Source organism: Musa acuminata, chromosome BXJ1-5 (genome assembly GCF_036884655.1).
Source record: "Musa acuminata AAA Group cultivar baxijiao chromosome BXJ1-5, Cavendish_Baxijiao_AAA, whole genome shotgun sequence".
Classification (NCBI taxonomy): Eukaryota; Viridiplantae; Streptophyta; class Magnoliopsida; order Zingiberales; family Musaceae; genus Musa; species Musa acuminata.
Genome location: NC_088331.1, coordinates 5,910,265 through 5,931,780, shown reverse-complemented (window position 1 = coordinate 5,931,780; position 21,516 = coordinate 5,910,265). Strand labels below are relative to the sequence as shown.

The 21,516-nt window shown below is 40.2% G+C and overlaps 3 protein-coding genes and 1 long non-coding RNA gene across 5 annotated transcripts; 3 read left to right on the top strand and 1 right to left on the bottom strand.

Moving 5' to 3' along the window:
• Positions 1-488: 488 nt before the first annotated feature.
• Positions 489-7,471, top strand: LOC135673336 (uncharacterized). Its single transcript, XM_065182221.1, has 11 exons — positions 489-589; positions 688-993; positions 1,083-1,291; positions 2,065-2,421; positions 2,530-2,725; positions 4,179-4,271; positions 4,368-4,459; positions 5,005-5,122; positions 5,222-5,307; positions 6,397-6,448; positions 6,537-7,471. The coding sequence occupies exons 1-11, from the start codon at positions 581-583 to the stop codon at positions 7,044-7,046; spliced, it is 2,028 nt and encodes a 675-aa protein (XP_065038293.1). The 5' UTR covers positions 489-580; the 3' UTR covers positions 7,047-7,471.
• Positions 7,472-8,108: 637 nt separating this feature from the next.
• Positions 8,109-12,536, top strand: LOC135673335 (mitochondrial fission 1 protein A-like). Its single transcript, XM_065182220.1, has 5 exons — positions 8,109-8,267; positions 8,801-8,930; positions 9,044-9,165; positions 12,141-12,204; positions 12,284-12,536. Exons 1-5 carry the CDS (start codon positions 8,175-8,177, stop codon positions 12,367-12,369), a joined length of 495 nt encoding a protein of 164 aa, XP_065038292.1. The 5' UTR covers positions 8,109-8,174; the 3' UTR covers positions 12,370-12,536.
• A 4,474-nt stretch (positions 12,537-17,010) lies between these two features.
• Positions 17,011-19,581, bottom strand: LOC135673333 (BTB/POZ domain and ankyrin repeat-containing protein NPR5-like). Of its 2 annotated transcripts, none has more exons than XM_065182219.1 (2): positions 18,793-19,581; positions 17,011-18,295 (listed from the first exon to the last, which is right to left on the bottom strand). In XM_065182219.1, exons 1-2 carry the CDS (start codon positions 19,249-19,251, stop codon positions 17,285-17,287), a joined length of 1,470 nt encoding a protein of 489 aa, XP_065038291.1. In that variant the 5' UTR covers positions 19,252-19,581; the 3' UTR covers positions 17,011-17,284. The 2 variants fall into 2 exon arrangements, with proteins under 2 accessions (XP_065038291.1, XP_065038290.1); XM_065182218.1 differs by having other exon boundaries at positions 17,011-18,298; positions 18,793-19,575.
• Positions 19,582-19,642: 61 nt separating this feature from the next.
• Positions 19,643-20,999, top strand: LOC135673334 (uncharacterized). Its single transcript, XR_010513277.1, has 2 exons — positions 19,643-19,781; positions 19,890-20,999. It is a non-coding gene; the product is annotated as an uncharacterized LOC135673334 (long non-coding RNA).
• The last annotated feature ends 517 nt before the right edge of the window (positions 21,000-21,516 follow it).

Sequence of the window (21,516 nt, the reverse complement as noted above, 5' to 3'; positions counted from 1 at the left end):
TTGTCCTGCTGTTGTCTATCTTGTCTACAATAAGCCATCAATATCAATGCTATACCACTTATAATATATATATATATATATATATATATATATATATATCATTTTATCATTTATTTGTAAATTAGGATTTAAATGATGTTCATATCCTTTAAAAAATGATTATGATTATAGAATTAGAGAAATATGTTTTCAACTAAATTATATAATATTAGATATAGTAGTCATCATTAATCTTAATATTTTGGATAGATTTTGTTGGATCAGTTTTTAATTATTCAAGTTTGATTTTGTTTCTTCCTACTTGTTGCAAGTCCATTTTAGTCAACATCGTTCTTATCTAATTTTGATTATGTTAAATCTTACAAAATTACATACTTTTATTTTTCAGAGATATATATTTTGAAATATATTATAAAGTTATTTTTATAAATAATATATTTTTTCTATACTTAATTAAATTAAATCGAAATTTAATTTTTTTTATGTTGAGATTACCGTCCCGCCGCTGCTTGGCTCACTTCCTCTCCCTCTTCGACCTGTTAGGGTTTGAGATCGTCGGCCTCTTCTTCTTTCTGTTTCGATGAAGCTGGTAAGCGTCATGATGGCCTCCTCCCTTCTCTTTCTCTTCCGATCATTCGTCCATTCCTGATTCTCGCCTGCTATGTGTGTGTGTAAACCGTTTTGAAGACATGTCTAAGCCAAGGGAGTGGCTACCACTGCCCGCCCACTCATATCCTCCAGCTCTGCGGCTTCCGCCTCCTCCTCGAGTGCCCCATCGACCTCTCCTCTCTCGCTGTCTTCTCCCCTATCCCTTCCACCGGCGCCGCCAACCTCGACGCCTCCTCTGGCCTCCTGCGAGCCCTACCGTGGTACAAAACCGTGCCGGGGCTCCACCTCTGGGACCCGTCCCTCATCGATGCCGTACTGGTCTCGTCCCCCGCAGGCATGCTTGGCTTGCCCTTCCTCACCCGCAACGCCAAATTCTGTGGCAAGGTATGCTAATTACATATAACGAGGAAAAAGATTGGAAATTGAACTATTGTGGTTTGTAAAGTTTGGATTTTGTGGTTTCTGGTTGATAGATTTATGTGACGGAGGTGGTGGCGAGGATCGGGAAGCTGCTGATGGAGGATCTCTTGTCGATGCATGCTGAATTCCTGCAATTTTATGGTGCTGATGCGTCTCCCAAGTGGATGAAGTGGGAGGAGCTCGAGAAGCTGTCGCCTGAGCTGAAGCAAGTGGTCCTGGGGGAAGATGGGGAGGGGTTGGGGGCTTGGATGCCCTTGTACAGGTTTCATTCTCTTCCCTTATTTTCTTCCGGCATGTTTAGCATTTTAAAGTTTGAAAAATTAATGATTCCAATTAGGTAATCATCCAATAACATTTCACATAGCTGAAGCATCTTCTAGTATTTTGTTGTGTTTTCTTGTCCTGAGTTGAAAAACAATGTGACCTGAGTGGTGGCTGTATAAGGTGCTGAACTCATTTTGTTCTGTTTCTGTGAGGTTGCCAGTAAAAGGCCTTCTAGTTCATGGCTCTCTTATTACTGTCACCATCTACGAAGTGATGGTCTCAAGAACTAGTTTACTTTATCAGAGCTGTAAAATTGAAAGGCTTGAGGTGGTACTAGATACAACATTCAATCTGGTTAATGATAAATGTGGTTGTTTTAACATGACAATGATTATTTTGGAATATGTATTACAAGTATATAATTTGCTACTATTTGAACTGTAATCACTAATTTCCTAAATTATCTGGGATTTGGTGTTGACTTCTTTTTGGTCTCTGTTCTCTATCACTTATAAACAAGTATGATATTGCATACAACAAGGTTCTAAGATTGGACTGAAGTTCATTATTCACTGTCTTCACTTTGTCCAAACTTTTAGTTATACCTATTTTCAGATATCACACTATTTTTGTGAGGCTTATTCTGTAGTGCAAATTGTGAAGAAAGACATTTCTCAGGCTGCAAAGTTTGATTTGTCGTCTATAACCCTTTCATGTTATTGTACAACTTAGGATTTATTTTTCTTGATGATAATTATCTGAACATATTAGTGCTGCAGATATAAAGGAATGCATGCAAAAAATCCAGCCTCTGAAGTATGGTGAAGAAACTTGCTTTAATGGATCCGTAATCATGAAAGCATACAGCTCAGGTCTGGACATTGGAAGCTGCAACTGGACAATAAATAGCCCCAAAAGAAGTATTACATATTTATCAAGCTCCTTATGCATGCCAGCTTGTTGGAAGGGTTTTGATTACCGTTCCCTGCTTGGGAATGATTTAGTTATATTCTCAGATCTATCATCACTAAGCAGCACTGCTAATACTTGTACTGAAACTCGTGAAATTAGGAAGAACGATATGATGGTGGACAATGATCCTTCTCTTTGTAGTGCTTCTGCTCTCAGGTAGGTTTTCTTATCATTAAATGTTTTGGAGCATTTGCTCCTTTTTCAGGAGTAATATCAGTTTTTTTTCTGTATTACATGCTGATTAATTTGTTTTCTGGCTGATAGTAAGGATGAAATACCCCATCAGTTGTTTGGCACTGATGAAACGTCAGATGAGATTGAGAAGATCAGTTTTATATGCTCCTGTATCATAGATTCCCTGGAAGGAGGAGGTTCAGTTTTGATACCCATAGGCCGACTGGGAACAGTACTTCTGCTACTGGAGCAGATATCTGATTCACTAGAGTCCTTCAATTTAAAGGTACATTTTAGATATGATATCTCTTTAAGTTTTTCTCTGATGTGTGGACATTTTATTTTGTATCCATTTCCTAGCCACCCTCTTTATCTTATTCTCTGTTTTGTAAACTTTTGTGTGTATCCAGCTCAAAGCCAGCTCTTACAATCTCCAATTTGAACTTGGTTTAGGTCTATATTAGTGGTGCACTTTGCAACCATTAAGGTCCATCATATCATTTCATCGAAAACAATCTTCAGGATTTGTTAGATTGGATTTGTTTCTTTATTCAACAAATTTATTAGATTGGTTAGATTAGTTCCTTCTTTCCTCTTGTTCTTCTTTGAGAGGCCCTTTCTCCTTCTACCTTGTCTTATCAATGTGCCATTGTGCAAACCTGAAAATTGCAAGGGTGTAAGTGAAATTGATCTCGACATTATATTTATCCGTCTAGTCCGTATGAAATGTTGGACCTTCAAGGAAACTAGAGAGAGAAATATCAGTGGTGATAGAAATCGATAAGATATGGGAATTGATCTAAGCTAGATGTCTGTCTACTTTGACTGATTAGCATGTCTACCAGTTATGATTGTAGATGAAAATTAAGTGTAGCTAATTTGGATTACTCATATGAAGAACTGAAATAGCATTTGTTAAACATGAGAGAGGTTTTTAGTAGTCATTTTTCACAATTATGCTTGATGCAGTTCTGATACCTGGTTTCTGACAGCATGAGTGATATATTAATTTTTTTTGTCTCTTGCATATAATAGGAGAGTTTGTGACGAGTTGCACTTGTTGCCATGGACAATGACGGACTTGGTCAAAGGCTGTATAAATTTGTCTTGTAAAATTAGATATATAACTTACAATGGCTGTTAAGATTTGGCAGGCAACCATGCATAAATTATGTGGACATAGAACTGGTTAAGTGTAAAACTGTACCAATCAAAAGATGAATCTAGAAATATAACCATTTTGCCATTGTCTGTAATCTGTATGCCTCCTGCCAGCAGGCATGAGGTTCATACCTGCTATCACAGGTCACCAATAAGGACACCTTCACTACAACATGTACCAAAGTGCCTATACCATGTTGGCACAAAATGGCATAGCAATGAAATTCATGAAAACAATTAGCACCAAACATTTTTTTGACATGTTTCCTTCAATCTCTTCAAGTTCTAAAACAACTCTGTTATCTTGAGTAATGAAGGGTAGTCAACCATAAAGAGAGAATCCAGTTTATGCCTTTTGGATGACAAACTCAATATCTTCGCGGCAAATACGAAGAATGGTTCACCAATTTTACATATGAACTTTTTGCAGAAAGATGCCCGATTACTACCTTCTCATAGATGTTTCTTTAGGGGTTTCTATGTGGTTGTCTATATTATCCTGACTCTTTTATTATTGTTATTATAGCAAAGTTATGTGTATTTCTTTTAGTACTCACCATAACATTTATCTTTGCTAGGTCCCGATATTTATGATTTCTCCTACAGCAGAAGAGACGTTGGCATTTGTAAACACTGTGCCGGAATGGCTTTCTAAGCAACGGCAACAGAAGGTGGCAACTTCTCTTTGTTTGTCTTGATTGTATCAATAATTTGTGAAATGAAATTGTGTTCATAGATGGTGATTTCATTTTTATTTAATTTTGTAGCTATTCTCAGGGGAGGCATTGTTTAACCATGTCGAACTCAGGAAAGTGAACCGGCTTCATGTATTCCCATCAATTTACTCATCTGAGTTGCTGTGAGGCCTCTGTTCTTCTAGCAATTGTATGCCTTTTGCTGATTTCTAATGATATGAACCTTTCATTTGAGAATTATGTATGAATGATTTCTCCAAATCCATATATGAATTCTAATTCTTAAGTGACATGTACTTTTTGTAGTTACCAAGATATTGGATGAGCTTATATTATTGTTAGCCCGTTTCGTAAGAGGGGAAGAATCATAGAGATTCTGTATGCTTTGAGAAGTGACGATGACAATTTTATATAGGTTTGAAAGTCCAGCATGCTGACTTCTTAATGTCACATCCCAAATCTTCATCAAACTTGGTTTGTAGGTGCCCTTATTATACTAGCATGCAATTGGTTTGTTGATCATCTTGGCAATTTTTCTATTTCAGTTAATGTTAACAATCATGTCGAGTAATTGAGTTTTTCTTCAACCATCGAGTAGTAAATGAAAATCTGTTGGCTGTATTATTGGCTTATCTAACTATAGTTTATGTTATGTTATTGTTTCTAATCACCTTTACTATTCCAACTTATGAAATTGAGCTCGTAACAGAATGATGTGGCAGGAGCCCTGCATAATCTTTTCTCCTCATTGGAGTCTTCGGCTTGGTCCAGTTGTTCCTTTGCTTCATCGATGGCATGCTGATCCAAAATCCTTACTCATTCTAGAGGTGCATATGCTGCAACATGTTACACTCTGAAATTATTTATTTTGATTTATATCATCTATTCTTCTAATATGTTATAATACATACATGTATTACTTGCAGCAAGGAGTTAATGTTGAAGTGGGTCTCCTGCCATTCAGACCAGTGGCCATTAAGGTTCTCCAGTGTTCATTTCTTTCTGGGATCATGTAAGTGGTCAACTTTTGATACTTGATCCTTGTGATTCTCAATATCCTTTTACATTCTATGTTTAAAGTTGGGATATGCATGTCATGCATGGAAACGGTTGATATGGAGGTGTTCATATAGTTGCCTAAGAACTGACAACTTCCAACCAAAGTAAAATTATCCTGTACTCATTTATGGCTGAATTCAGAAGTTCGTTTGTCTAATTTGTACTCTGGTTCATCTAAGCCTGGTTGAAATGGAGGTGTTCATATAGTTGCCTAAGAACTGACAACTTCCAACCAAAGTAAAATTATCCTGTACTCATTTAGGGCTGAATTCAGAAGTTTGTTTGTCTAATTTGTACTCTGGTTCATCTAAGCCTGATTATTGGCCTGCTTTATGTTCTATGGTCAAGACTTTGGCAAGCTAGTTATGATACTTTCTGTTGTAGACTTCTATTTGAAGTCTGAAATCACAGGGAGTATCCACCTCACCTTCTCACTTTTCTCATTCTTTGAAATTTCTTATTTTCCATCACCTTGAATGACTGGAAATATCTTCTCTTTGCATTTTCTTGACATAGACCAGCCAATATCTCTGCTAGTAGACTTTCCTGAGTTTAGATACTGCCTTTAGTTAGAAGTCTCTGCTATCATCATTGTCATTGGCCTTGGCACAAACCATTTAATGGATTTGGTCGCGATATATGGGCCTTGATATTTTACATCTGTCGTCCGATGCAGTGATCATTTTTTCATTTTTCTTCTTCCTAATTCTGTTTAGTTTTGTTTTAAAAGAAAATAGAATAACTAAAAGCATTACCCTGTTATTTTGAAGATGAAGAAATAGCAGGAAACAAACAGGATACAGTAAGACCGAGATATACCAAAACAAATGATAATCTCTGTCATTTGTTAGCTTGTCCTTTGAATTACTCCTATTTGAAGTCATAAATGGTAACAATCATTCTATATTGAAGCTTGGGATCCTAACGTTGAGTTTTTCTTGATTTTAGCTTAAAACTAGTGCTGCTCTGAGTCTTTTTTTACAACATTGTATAACTAAATATGCATGTAATGTTGGGCTTTTGTTTTTGTCTTTTTTTGCAGGATGCATAAGGTTGAACCACTGCTGGAAATCTTGCATCCTAAACTTGTTCTGGTTAGTTGTTTTGTTGTCATGTTTTCAGTGAGGTGCTTATGATCTACACTTTTATGCTATCAAGTGTCTTGTTTTCATGTCAATGTAGTACCCTGAAGATCTGAGGATTCAGCACCCTGTCAAGGAGAACAACTCATGGTCAGACTTGTACTATTCTGAAAATGTACAATTACGGGTTCCAAGTTTTGTGGAGGACGTCAAGGCGTGCTTGGAAACAAATCTTGCATTTCAGCTTCGGCCTAGAAGACTGACACAACAAAATATAGCCATTGCCAGACTAAAGGGGAGGATTTTCTTGAGTAAAGGAAAATATTTCTTGGCTGCCTCAAGAATTCCAATGGAATTCTCAAACAAACAGTTACTTTATTGGGGTTCTATTGAGCCCACTAGCCTACTTCTGGCATTGCAAGAGAGGGGGTTAGTTGGAACAATTAATTGGAACAAGGATGCTGCAAATGGTGTCTACACAATTCAGATAACCAACCCAGAGAAGGCAGTGATTGAAACCAGTGCAAGGAAGACCACAATCAGTTGTGAAGACGAAAATACCGCTACCCTGATTTATGAGGCACTTAGCAATGTATGTGATGGAATATAAAAGGGTACAATTCTGCAGAGGCTTTATTTAGATGCAAATTTAGCACTCATGGTCATTCACAATCAGAAGTTTCAGTACCAGCAATCACTCAGGATGCTTTCTCCAAGCTATCTGCTTCTGTTAGTTTCTAAATGTGACCTCACAAAATTGGTGACGACAAATGTTGCATGTTTGCGAGAGATGCTAAGGATTGCAAAGAAAGTGCTGGACTTTAAAAGCTGCATCTTTGAGCACATTTTTGCTTCAACTTGTACTTCCCTGCAATTTTGGGTGAGCTATTGATCCTTGAACAATTCTATGCATCTCCCTTTATTACTGATTACATTTTGATCACAGGAGATGGATTGATAGTGGTTAGGGGTGTGTAGTGACTTTTGTGCCTTAAGTTTTATGGAATGTTAAGGTGCAATTGAGATGATTGGTCATATTCTGTACATACCAAACCTTTTGAATGGTTATTTTCCTCAAAATAATATAAATTATGACCAAAAATTCTTTAAATCTGTATGTAATAAAATTAGAAGTTTAATTCAATACCTGTGATGCTGAGCAGTGTAGAACAGTTTAGAAGAAACCTCTACTGCACCGATGACTGGAGCAGAAGCTTGATTGGCTGCGCTTTAAGATTCGCACTCGGACCTCTGGACGGAGGGATGCCCAACGCTTTGTGCCGTACTGAGGCATGCAACGGATTTGGCCTTTTCGGGTATCCATATCTACCCGACCCGCTTACATAGTGAGACTCAGTGTACATTTTTCTGGATATTTACGCTTATTTCATTTATTTCAATTGGATTAAAATTAGTATTAATTGAATTTAAGATAGATACCTTAGTCAGATTATAAACGTTTGTTATAAGAACAATAGAAGATCAATATTTTTTTATGTTTATGTTTATCTGACATCTTAATTGAATTGAAATATCTATTAAATTTGGGACGAGTATGAATTGAGTAGGAAAATAAGTATTTTAATTGGATTTGAAATGGAACACGGGTTTGGATATTTAATCGGATCCGAAAACGGACTGATCGATCCGTGTCGGCCACGGGAAAGTATGTGAGACGCGCTTTAAGTTGAAAGGGCATCAACTCTTTCTTCATCCCCAAGTTCTCTATTGCTCAGCCATGGACGCCAAGATCCGCGAGTTCTTCGACTCCGTCGGTTCCTTCTTCAGCGGTGGCGATAACATCCCCTGGTGCGATCGCGACATCATCGCCGTAAGCCTTCTCCCGGTCCCTAATGTCAAAACCCTAATTCTGCCGTTTCTACTTGCCTTGATGTTTCTCGTCTTTTCGCTTTGAGACTAATCAGGCATCTCGTTGTCTTCCTCAATCTTGGAAGAGAAATTGGGACATCTTGAGGATATTATGCTCTTTCTTGGAGCAAATTTCTCGTTTGTCATCGATTCCTGATGCAGGAGATTTGATTCTTTATAAAAATGACATTTTTATTTAGTTTACGATGTATCATGCGCATCCCCTGGTCCGATCGCGACATAAGCCTTTTTCCGGTTTCTCCTACCAAAACCTTAACCTTTGAAAATCCTAATCAGGTAACTCATCTTGTTCCTCAATCTTGGAAGAAATTAGGGCATCTTGAGAAAATTGGGCTAGTTATGTAAGCAAATATCTCCAATCTTTCTGCCAAAAATGTATCTTTGCTGTCGTCATTTTATCTGGGCATGTTATCATATTAATTGTTCTTTTGTTTATTTCTTGCTACTATCATGTGTGTGTTTGGTTCTTTACAGGGCTGTGAAAGAGAGGTTGCAGAGAGTGGGAATGCAGAAAGCAAGAACGAAAGCCTTATGAGGTTGTCCTGGGCTCTTGTTCATTCCAGGCATCCGGAAGATGTGAATCGTGGAATTGCCATGCTTGAAGGTGTCTACACATCTTATGGACAATTGTATTTTGTTATCACAATCTACAGTCTCCTATTTTTTATCCTTGATTCAATGCTGGTCTTTGATAACACCAGTTACCTGATTTTGCAGCTTCCTTGGACAATTCAGCTAGTCCACTGCAATCAAGAGAGAAACTTTATCTGCTGGCTGTTGGGTATTACAGAAATGGAGACTACCCAAGAAGTCGTCAACTCTTGGACCGATGTTTAGAGGTGGGATCTTATTATTTATACTGTTATTAATTATGTGTGGTACACATATAACTCGGGTAGTATGTTTTTTTAATGTATACCATGTAGTTTAAAATTTCCTTGTCTAGTGGTGGAGCCATTTTTTACCAAGGGGAGGACATCACATAGTTCAAATGATAAACTTCTTTACCTGTTTATATTATGGATGCAACCACATAGCTGATTTAGTTATAGTAGAAGAGATGCATGTGATCATTTTAAAGGACGAGCAGAGTCATTTTCATCCTTATTTGTCATGTATTTGTAGGGAAAAAATAGTATACATAAAAACAAAAAGAAATAAGAGAATAAATTTCCATTGTCCATTTGTAGGAAATAAGCTGGAAAAGTTTCTATATCTTCAAACTGTCATTTGTGTGTATGTTCTTTTTGGCCATTTGTTTGGTCTTTGAAACCTTTATTCTTTATCTTCACTTAGTTAAAGAGAACTTTGGAACTCTTATATGTTTAGGGCCAGATGGACAAACTTCCTAAAATACTTGTAACCTGTAACAATTGAGAAGCTGCACAGTTTTAGTGCGCAATTAACTTCCACACCCCTTAGCTCTTCTACTGCTTGAGTGTGTATGTTTATCTAATTTAAGGAAGTTGTGAAGTGAATGCACATGCTATATCTTGTCTATAATCAATTTGAAAATTCAAATATTCTTTGTCTGAATTGTTCTTGCGCTTTAAATTCTCAAAATCCTTGTCTTGCTTGGCCAATTTACCTCTTATATGATTACTTTGCATTGTTTTGAATTTCTACATGCAGATTGTAGTTCAATATGTGATATGCCTAAAAGTATTTTTGGATGGATTTCTTTGAATGCTCTAGACACAATGAAAAAGTAGCATATTGGTAATTCATTATTTGTCAAGCAGATGGGAAATCAGTTTTCATGTATACAACAGAATGAATATATTAAAGTTGCTTCTCTATTTTCTCTCTGTCTTGACTTGTAGATTTTTTTTGTTTAACCCTATCAAAGCGGTCAAAGAACTTGTCAAGTTCCAACATCCCTTTAGATTTGCACACAGGACTGTCAAGGAAATCTTCATGTTTAAACTTCTAATTTATGAACACTGATTTTGATCCCTTAATCCCACCTTTCATCTAGGATTGGTTTCTCTTTTACTGCTGTCTTGACATGGCCCGCTACCTGGACTTTGTTGTCCTGAGTCATTACACTCTCAGTGTCATTTATTTTTTCTTGCTCCCTATGGACCGTGCAAAGATTCAAGGTTGAGGTTGCATTGTGATTGTTGTCTATGTATTAGCGCCTGAAGTTGAAACATCATGGCATTTAGTGGTTTGGCAATGCATTGGTTCACACTTATCTACAATCTAATGGTCTGATTCTAAGTAATATTTATTTCCTTTCAGCTGATACTGAGTGGCATGGGTCAATACACTGGTCCCATATTGGCCTGGTAGATTACCGAAAGTTGGATTACCATTTAAAACCTTGGTTTAGGTTAAGGTTATTGAGAATGATTAAAAGGTTGCTCATTACAGAAAATGGCTTTATTATCAAATGGTTGATTAATTCATCATAAAATGCTTTATTAAGCTTGGATGGAGCTTGCTTTCATTTTCCAAGGTAAAAAATGAATCTTAGAAGCATGGAGTTTGTAGGCTAGACTAAGGTAGGAATTCATTTGGTATGATTGTTAGGTTGGAGTGAGACAAAAACACTACCTATATTTCATAGATATCTGTCACAACAATTAGTGGGTATTATTTCACATCCATCTCAAGTCCAATTAATGGGTAATTGAACCTGGTTTAACTGGATGTGGTATCCATGGGTAGTCAAATAAAATAGATCAACTACCAATTTAACTTAACAATGGAGAGGCAACATGTAGTTACCAGTGAATTTTACCCTATCGAAATCCGAATCTGAACTTGAATAGCTATCTAGGTATCTGAATCTAAACTTGAATAGCTATCTAGGTACCTGAATCTAAACTCAAACCCGAACCCAACTTGGGTGACTAACTTTTTCTAAGGGTACCTAGATCCAGTTTAAGTGGATCAGGTATACCAGGGTCCTTGGGGAAACCTGGCCTGCTGCTATCACTATCCTTACTTTTATACTTTTATGTTTTGTACATATGCTATAGCCTGATGTGTTCACAGGTAACATAGGTAGGGCTGTAGAGACTCATATTTCACCACTGTTCAGAATGAGCTATGGAAGGACTTCCAATTGATTAGTCAGCTTTAAGGAACACTATAGATATAATTTGCTTCTCATATTGTTGCTCGTTGCAGTTTAGACTCCATAGGCTTTCCTGTGAAAGCTAATTTAATTTAGTGTCATTTACAAGGCAGGAAATGCTTGTAGATCTGTACAAAGTTTATAACCTTTAATGTGTCTCTGTGCAGTGCAGATAATGGTGCAAACATTAATCTTGGACAAGTTCATTTTTGTTGTCATAAATGCAATATCCCATTCTAATCTTTTACAATGTATTCCCTTGCTAAAATCTTAAGGCTGTAGGATTGCATCAGATTTCTAACAACTATATATTCCTGGACTTCTGTCAGGATCTTCATTTCCACAAACTAAAGTGTTGTACCGTCCAAAATAAAATCCTATGCTTGCAAGCATCTTATTTCATGGACCCATTCAGCCAAGTTTGATGAAATTTTGCTTTGAAGGTTTAAATTGTCTTTTCATGTTTTAGAGGTGGTTGATTACGTTTGACTATCCCTTCCTTTTTTTATTTATGACTGAACTTATTTGAAAACTGTTGAGGCATTATAAATCATAGGCGTGAGTTGAATACACAGCAATACTTGTTGTAGGATCTCTATGGAGGTAGTGATGTTGTGTATGAGTTCCATTCAAAACCTGTTATATTTTTAGATTTTTCTTAGTTACTTCTTGAGGTAGTTGAATAGTATATTTATTGTTAATGCTACATTATTTTGACTGATTTTGTAGATTGCACCAGACTGGAGACAGGCTCAAACCCTGAGAAAGGTAGTGGAGGATCGAATTGCTAAAGGTAAGTTGATCTTACATTGTGTCAATCCACCTGATTGTCGATGTCTGAAAGATTCTCAAGGAATCACTTCTTGCAACAGATGGCGTGATTGGCATAGGAATTGCTGCAACTGCTGTGGGGCTTCTGGTAGGTGGAATAGCTGCAGTGGTGGCTCGGAAGAAATAACGTGTTTCATTATCGATGCAATGTGCCATCTACCCCCTTCACCTTTTGATCCTTCCATATCTATGTTACGGTATCAACTTATCGCCTGTGTGGATTGTTAGTAGGGAAGATTTTGTGAATGCTTGATGCTAAATAAGCTGTATAAATAAATTCCTGCTTACATTTCATTGTTTTTGCGATGCTTGATATGCAGTGTGTCCTTTTACTGGTACAAACTGCTTGTTGGATTGAATTGTAAAGTTAAGGAGGTTTCTATTATAATCATATTTGCATGTGATGAGATGCAAAAATGCCCTGCCAATTGTTACCGCAAATCTTGTTTTGGTTCAGTCCATCGAGTTGAGACTAATGTGTCAACACTTCTGATCGATCTTATTTATAAGAAGTTCACTATCAATTGTGCTTAAATCGTCAGCATTTCTATGATTGTTGAATTGCTTGTAAAGATTTTCTCTTCGCGAGACATCGGGATTTGTCCGTCGTTCGTTTTCAAATTAATTAACTTTTTGTTTCGCGGACCCTTGGAGACCTGTATGAGGTTGTATTTAGGTTGACTCTTTAAGGGTATCTCATTACTTACACATGTTACACATATATATCTTTTTGAAATCCTATAATAACAGTAAAATTAATAGTAGTATTTTAGATGTTCTACTCTTATTTACTCTTAATAAATATATTAATCATTGTTAAAAGTATATTTATCAAAATCAAATAGTCTTGAAGTCACTCAGGATGAGTTAATTGATTATCATCTTAGTCGAAACTTCAATCATACAAAATATGATAAAAATGATAACATCAATATAACTTATTTACTCTTAATAAACATATTAATCATTGTTAGTAGTATATTTATCAAAATCAAATAGTCTTCGAGTCACTCATGACGAATCAATTGATTGTTATCTTAGACGTTAGAAGTATATTTATCAAAATCAAATAGTCTTAGAGTTACTCATGATGATTGTGACGAGTCAATTGATTGTCATCTTAGACAAAACGACTTCAATCATAATAAAAATGATAACATCAATCAACATTATATCAAAACTTCTATCTAGACTAAATAATACATGATAATATTTTAAAATTTTAAAAATATAATATGCAATTATTTGTGTTATATTATATGTTTGCAAGGATCGATATGTTAAATCATTTTGTGGATTCAAGTTATTTTGTTAAATGTTTTCTTGTCTACACATAAATGGAAGGAACAGTAATCATGAGAAACAATTCATGTCCTTTTTGCATTATTGATCACCTTCCTTTCACCATCATCATCTTCTGATGCACCGATCTGTAAGCTTCGACATCGGTTGATGAGAAGACCCACCCCGACATGGCTGTCAATTCTCCTTGGCCTCAGGAGACAATGGAATGTGATTGCTCCATAAAGGAAGCCATGATGTGATATGAGCGAGCTGACCTTGTTGAATTGGAATCTTTGGCGATGGGGATGAGGAAGCGGATGCGTGAAAGAAAGAGAAGGAACACAAGAAAACAAAGCGATCAAACTTGTCAAGATGCCTTATGATTTCCAAATAATGGCTACTTTGAATTCCCACAAGGATTCACGTTTCACCCTCACCGAGGAGTCCTTCCGCACCACACTTTGCCTGAGGTCTCTTATCCTCTTTAGCATCTTTGAGGGAAGAGAGATCATTTCCATCATCCGAACTCTGATACATATATATTAAGGGGGTAATCTGAGCAATCTTACCATCATACCGAATGTATATTTCCCAAAGCATGCTTTCTCTCACTAGATTTAAAAGCTTGAATGAGCATAAATAATAAAGTTGATGAGATCAGGTGAAGCAGCTATGCTGAACTGACAAGAAAAAATTATCATGATGATGTGCTGTGTCAACCTTTTGCATTCCAGCATGGTTTTGAGAACATCAGGAAGCTCATCTCAGACATGAGGCTGTGAACCCTATTTGTGTGTCCTTTCATGGTTGGATTCGTGATTCACCAAGCACAAGGTTGACCAAGCACAACCTGGGGGGATTTGTGGCAATTTATATGTTTGACTTGTTTCTTGCTGAAAGGCAATGTTGATCAGTAATCTGACCTGACCATGTAGACATCAACATGGAGTAATATTAACCTTCATGTGATTCTGACAAATGACCATGTAGGTTTTCAGACATTCCAAACTCCACAAAAATTGTAGGTGCTATCATAATTCTGATGTTTCCCATAAACCTCATATTTGTTCTTCCACTAGGATATGTATGATTCAAAGAATTCAGTAAGGATGAAGCCACTTCATGTAAATTTCAGAAAGAGTTGTGGAGATCTATTTTCGTGATACCATCCAACTTAAATTAGAACAAATTAACAGCTTGATTTGTGTCCTTTCAGGTGTTCCTGACATTATTCTTGTGGAAACTTTAATAGTAACAGTTTGACAGATGGAAAGGTAAGGATGATAAGAATCTGATCCTAAGAAATGATCTAATTGCAATACACTTCTAATAAAGATAGTATGTGTATAAGATAACATCACACTGCATCTAGAAAAGGTTTCAAACATCACATTCACTCACATCCTGAGTTCACCATTTGAATGGCTGTGATGATTTGTCCCAACCATCTGACCTTTTCATCCATGAGAACCAGTTTTGAAGGATGCAGTCAGTGCTACATCTTTCCTATTTCAATGGTCTCATGTTACCATGTTATTGTTGCACTAAGCTTTGAAGTATCATATTTTCGGGTTCTTACCTAATCTAATTTGGAATACTTGCAATTTAGAGAATATGATGAACAACACATCAGGTTCTTTTGCTGCACTTAGTTTAACACTTCTAGCAAAACCACTCTTCCAACTCGGAGAATTTACCTCGGTCTTCTTGTTTGATCTTTAATCTTAGGATAAATACACCCTTATTGTTTTCTTATTATTCAGAATCACAATGCATGAACCCTATTTATAGAGCAGAAAGTTACTATATAGTTCCTATTGAGGAACACAAACATTTAAGAGTCCTAAACACAGAGGTCTTCCTTTTGAGACAACTACCTTTTCATGAACATATTTACTGCACAACATTTTTGCATCCATCACCAGGTTTCATATGGCTCATACTGTGGAAAGTAACTCTTGTAGAATGCAAATCAAGCAGCAGTATCTTTCCACATTAGACTAGAAATTAACATCAATTTCTCGATCACAATAATCGGAAATCAGTTTAAGAGGTATCATCTAATTATCAACTCCAAGTTCATCCAAGAACAAATTTTTGGCTTAATTATTTTGGAAGGCAATAGATTTCTCTCTAGTCTAATTATCATTGAATGTATATCTAGGAATCAGATCAACCAAGTAAGAAAGATTGACAACCAAGTAAGACATTGGTCTTAGACCAATAAATTCATTGTTTTCTTTGTTCACAAAGAATCAAAAAGTACCTGTTTGATTAACATGATTGCCTATCAACAACCATGTTCAAGATCTAAGCAATCCAAGACACCACAAGAACATTACATGGTCTGGCAATGAGAAGTGAAGCTATTATACTGCTAGAATTGCATTGCAGATGACAGAAACTGGAGCTTACTGAGGAACTTGATCCGAGCACAGTGTAAAATGTAAATGATAAAAAAGCTAGTAGTGAAAATGATCTCTACATCTCAGAGCTTAGCAATTAAAACAAACAAAACTTATATAGTAAAGAAATCCTGATCCTTTAGATCCACTAAGATCTATAGAAAGGAGCCAATGAACATGTCTTAGAATGATGACAAACTATTTATTGCTGCAATTCTAGCAAAGTGGCTGCAACATGAAGCTCAAAACAATGTTCAAAGATGATGCTGTATATTGTTAGCTATGGCAAATAATTAAATCACGCAATATCAACAAAAACATTTGTTCTTCAGCTGACCTCAAGACCTTCTCAATGTGTGATACGAAAGAATGGAGGTCAAAGACCAGTTAGATTACACAGTTATTGTAAAGCCATCTCTCAAGGAGAAGATTGCTGTGAGGCTCGACAGAGTCAATGGGAAAAAGGAGAACACTAGAAGCAGCTGAGATGTGGTGCAGTGGAGTCAAACTGTGTTGCATTCATGCAAGACAAGGGATTCATTGGTCTACAGATGAGTGATGCTTTCGGTATCATCGATACAATACAAGAGGGAAATATACTGAAGCACTGTAGAAGCTGTTGTGGGAGGACACAGCTCATTGCCGTCACTGCATGGGAGACTGCCTTTATCCACATCCAAATAAAGACTGAGTCGGGAGGACAAGCACACCATTTAAAGGCCACAGAGAAAGGAGTGTACCCACTCCCTTCATCAGATGTTGACAGCCCTACAAGCATTAATAGAAGCTATAGTTGCTAACAGTCTCAAGCAATTCTGCCTCTCCTACAGCTTCCTTTGATCACTCGATGGAAGAGAGAACGTTTGCATCTCGGGAGACAGTAAGTGAGGAGATGAAAGAAGCGAAGCAATGGATGATATCAGAAGAATCAGCAAATGAAAACAAAAGGTATGATAGAGGCCACACACAGAGTGAGAAAGAGAGAGAGAGAAGATTGACCTGCATCTCCTCCATAATTGACAGCTTACTTAGATTCTTGTTGTCTCCTTCCTTCAATCCCCTACCAGTAAACCTGAAAGTTTACAAGAATCCAAGCAAACCCAAAAATACATTTAAAATCATGGAAAGCTCTTTGAGTTCTATGTCTGGGTGCAGCTGCACATGTCCATTCTCCCTATTCCTCCAAGAACAAACTCTGTCGAATACCATTCCCTCTGAGTTCGTGACTCTCTCTCTCTCTCTCTCTGGGCTTGCATTGGGTGTTACATCGAACATAGAATGATGTGACTAATGTGATATAGATTGGTAAGCAAAGGAAGTAGATATGGTCCTTCAGATCTTACACAGTTGTAGTCATGGGAAGCCATGAGCAGGGTACATGGAGGATGGGCCGATTCCACCACCCCCACCTTGGGATCTACTGCTGCTGCTTCCGTCTCCCCCTCCATCGTTCATCTTGCCTCCAAATTGTGCCGCCATACCAAGGTTCAGATATACCATTCTTGAGTCCAAGCTAAGGTTGACCATCCCAGAGGTGGAGCTGCTTGCATCACAAGCGCTTGTTCCTGGATTCATTCGGGGATAGATGGCCGTGGTCGGGTTGCTTCCAGCACCACCAGTACCGCCGCCACAATTAGCCTCCTCCCGGGAGATGACCAGTGCGGCGGACTGGACTAGCTCGAGACATAGCCGGAGCTTGTTGGGCTCGATGTGCGACAGGCCCGGTACCGCGCCCTTGAAGAGGAAGTCGGAGGTGAGGGTGCGGAGTATGTCGAGCGGTGTGACGCCGTCGACGGTGCGAACGTTGGGGTCAGCGTGGTGGTCGAGGAGGACGGCGACCATATCGGGGCACACCATTTCGGCCGCGATGTGGAGTGGCGTCTTCCCGGTGGGACCGGCCGGGGAATTGACATCGGCCGCGCCGAGTTCCAGAAGAGCCTTGACGACCTCCCGGCTACAGTTCTCGACGGCGTAGTGGAGGGCGAGCGCGTCATCGAGGTTCAGCCCCTCCCCCATGACCATCAGCTTCACGAGCTCGACGTCAGAGGAGTCGAGCGCGCGGCGCATGCGGCGGATCTTGTGGTGGTGGTCCTCGAGGTCCGCAGAGGAGCCGGAAACGTCGATCTGGTGGTGGTGGGCTACGAAGGAGGACCGACGGGCGAGGGAGGACTTGAGGCGCAGCTCCTCGATCCTGGCGACAACGTCGATGGGGAGGTGCTTCGCGAGCACCTCCGCTGGGAGGCCCGACTTGGCCACGAGGTGGGAGCAGGTGGTCCAGAGCTGCTGCATGTCTTGCTGCCGTGACGCCATCAGCACCTTCATCACGTCTTCGATCGACGCCTTCTCGGCCATGCTGGCCAATTGCTTCTGCACCCAATCGACATAGGGCAAGAACATCAGCAGATGTGTCTGCAACAAGCGTATTGATTAATGGAGCTCTACAGGATGAAATAAAGGTCGGGGATTCCAGGTTGACTCCTTCCTCGCATAAAATATACCGAGAGCAGCATTCGAGGAGAAGGTGATGATTTGTCTGTAATTTAGCAAACGGACACCCAATTCAAGAAATTGGGAGTGATGCACGAAGGGAGGAAAGGATCCATTGGGAACTTGTGATTAGTGAAAGAGACAAGCTTTTAGAAGCTGCTGTAGAAGATGCCTTTTGGAGCATACAGTGGAGGGAAGCAGAAGTGTAAAGAAGAAGAAGAGAAGCGAACAGTAGATGGAGACGTCCAAAAGAGAGCGAACAGATTAGATTTCAGTGTCCCAAAAAAGAAGAGCCGCTGCATTCGGTAACGAACAGAACTGTGGGCAGCATTAGGAGTCGTATATACGTGGGATGTGTGAGTTGGAGAGAAGACCTCGGTGATCTGCTCGAGCTGCTTGACGCCAAAGGAGCGGGCGGCGGTGAGGGTGTCGAGGGCTAGGTCGACGGCGGCGGTGCAGTGGGTGTGCCAGCATCCGCGCTCGCCGCAACTGGGGCGGGGCTCGTGCTTCTGCGGCACGACGGAGACCTGCCCGCTGTAGAGGAACTGCAGCATCAGCAGGAACACCTCGTAGCTGACCGAATTCACGGGGATGACGGCGCCTCCGGCGGCCCCGGGGGACGCGGCGCCCCCCCTGGGCGACGACAGCAGCCCCGGCGACGGGGGGTCCGTGCCGCAGAAGAACCTGCGGAAGAACAGGCTGCGGGCTGCGAGGATGCAGCGGTGTGCGTGTACCAGCCGGCCCTCCACGCTGAAGGTGACGTCGCTGAAGGCCTGGCCATTGATGAGGAGGTTGAGGTAGTCCAAGGAGAGGGCCTTGAGGGTCTCCTCCATCAACACCTCTCTCTCTCTCTCTCTCTCTCTCTCTCTCTCTCTCTTTCACCAGCTTAAGGTTCAGAGATATCTGATCATGGTTCTGAAGAGAGCTTTTTTCGGCAGAGCAGGATCAAAAAGAGAGAGAAAAGAGTGGGAGAAGCTCTGATGACAAGAATGAGCACCGCATGCCTCCTGAATCTTTTCACATCTCCATCATCTCCTGCAGCTGCTGCTGTCTCAGGGCTGCTACTTCTGGTTCATCATGTTCTTCTTCCCATCTGCCCACCTGGGTGCTGGTGGTGAGCTGAGATCTTTTTCCCCTGGGACGGTGGAGAAAGCGGTGGTGGATGCGTGTGGGCGAGGAAAAGAGAGCAATTTGGATGGCTCTCCTGGGTGGTAAAAAGCAGAGATCGGATGCAGACATGTTCTGAGAAGGGAAAATGAGACTGACCGGGGTTGGTAAGTGCAATAACAGGACTGACACCTCCTGCATTATTACATATGATAGGAAGGCATGACCTAATGATGCGACAAGAGGCTGTTAAAAGGTTACCCATCCCTTTATCTCTTCCTTCTTCTCCCTATTACTATTCCATTTACCTCATCATCACCACAACATTTCCACGTACTGATTACAATCCACTCGGTATCCAAAGCATGTAGCTCCGGTGGCTGATTCATCTGACCAAGACGTAGTCCCAGATTAGCCACCAAACAACACCAAGATGGGGGTCGATTACTCGTCCCTTACGAAGCGCATCCCCTCACTGAAATATTTGGGGAACCTTTCCATCGAGAGGTCCACATCGAGCATTGCCCCCACAGCACCCTACGGTTCAGAGATATTCTCAACCCCGAGCACTGCAATGTTGGATGTCTTCGATCGTATACACTCCCCTTGCTCGAATGCTCCGCGCCATGCCTGATTGCAACATCTGATGGACCATGTCGGATCTCTCATGAGTACAAGTAAACCACTCCTTTCTAGCTATCAACCCTAATGCCACAACGTGACAAAACTGCTCCAAGCGAAACCAGTGGCACACTTGTATGCTATCCCACGGCATCTGTCCTTGAAACCTTGTTCCAAGTCTGAACTCTTCTCAGCGGTCACTGTAGCAGTTATTGTCCACACTGAATCCAGTAGGAGTTTAGGCAGGTAGGTGAGGAGAGAGGGAGAGAGAGAGAGAGAGAGGGGGGAAAAGACTGGGGCTTACTGGGGGAGCTCGGCATCGTGCTTGGCGTCGGGGCCGATGCACATCAATGTCTACTATAGTTACGGGGACTGGCGCAGGCGGGGACAGCGGCAGCAGCGGCCCTGGCCATGCCATGCACGCCTTGACCGTGGCCTAACTCGATGAAGCCATGGTCTCGCTCTCCTCCCGTGCGTCGTGATGGAGCAACTCAACTCGCTGCGCATGCGTGAAGATGGCATGAGCGACGGAAGAGAAGGCGGGAGCGTCGCAGCCCATCGCTTACAGTCTTATGATTTGAGGTGTATGAAGTGACATCTGACAAGTCATCGTCGATTCACCACCATCTCTCTCCCATCCCATCCCATCCCACGCTTCGCTGGGCGCAGCTGCTGCATACCAAGCTTACTGCTACTGGTCCACATGTCTTTTCCCTTCTCTCTCCCTACCATGTACGTAGGAAGCTTCGATTTCTCCTACTACGTGTTGTGTGAGAGAGAAAGCGAGACATGTACGTGCGTACGTACGGCGTATAGGGAGGGTAATATTTTTTGTGCCGTACGTTCCTCGACCTGCGCTGCACGTGTATCTTCGCCTATCTCTTACCTTCACTCCTGGTTTCAGCTTCCTTCGCTTTGGGCTCGTGGTCCTTCTTCCCCTCAACTTGGTTGTCTTCTTCCTCTTGTCCTCGTTCTCACTCGATTGCTTCAGGAGCTTAGCTTGGTGCAACTCAAAGTTAATCTTGATGCTTTGCGCCTCAATTTTCCTCGCTCCTCTACACATATTCCTCACGGAAAGCCATCTTAGACGGCATTAGGGTAAAAGATCATTCGCTCCCATCAAACATGTCTATCAGCTTCATTCGAGACGAAAGATACTTACGGTAATGAGCTACACTAATGATTAGAATCGATTTTGACTTGAATGGTTTGAACAAAATTAGTACCGATTTACGTTCGCTCGACCTTTTCTCTCTTAATTCCATATAGATATGGTTGTACTTAGCGAAGCCACATGCCATTCATTTCACGTGGAGTTGGCTTCTTCACTTGCAGCCGATGGGTCCCCAAGTGAACCCCTCTCGCAAGAA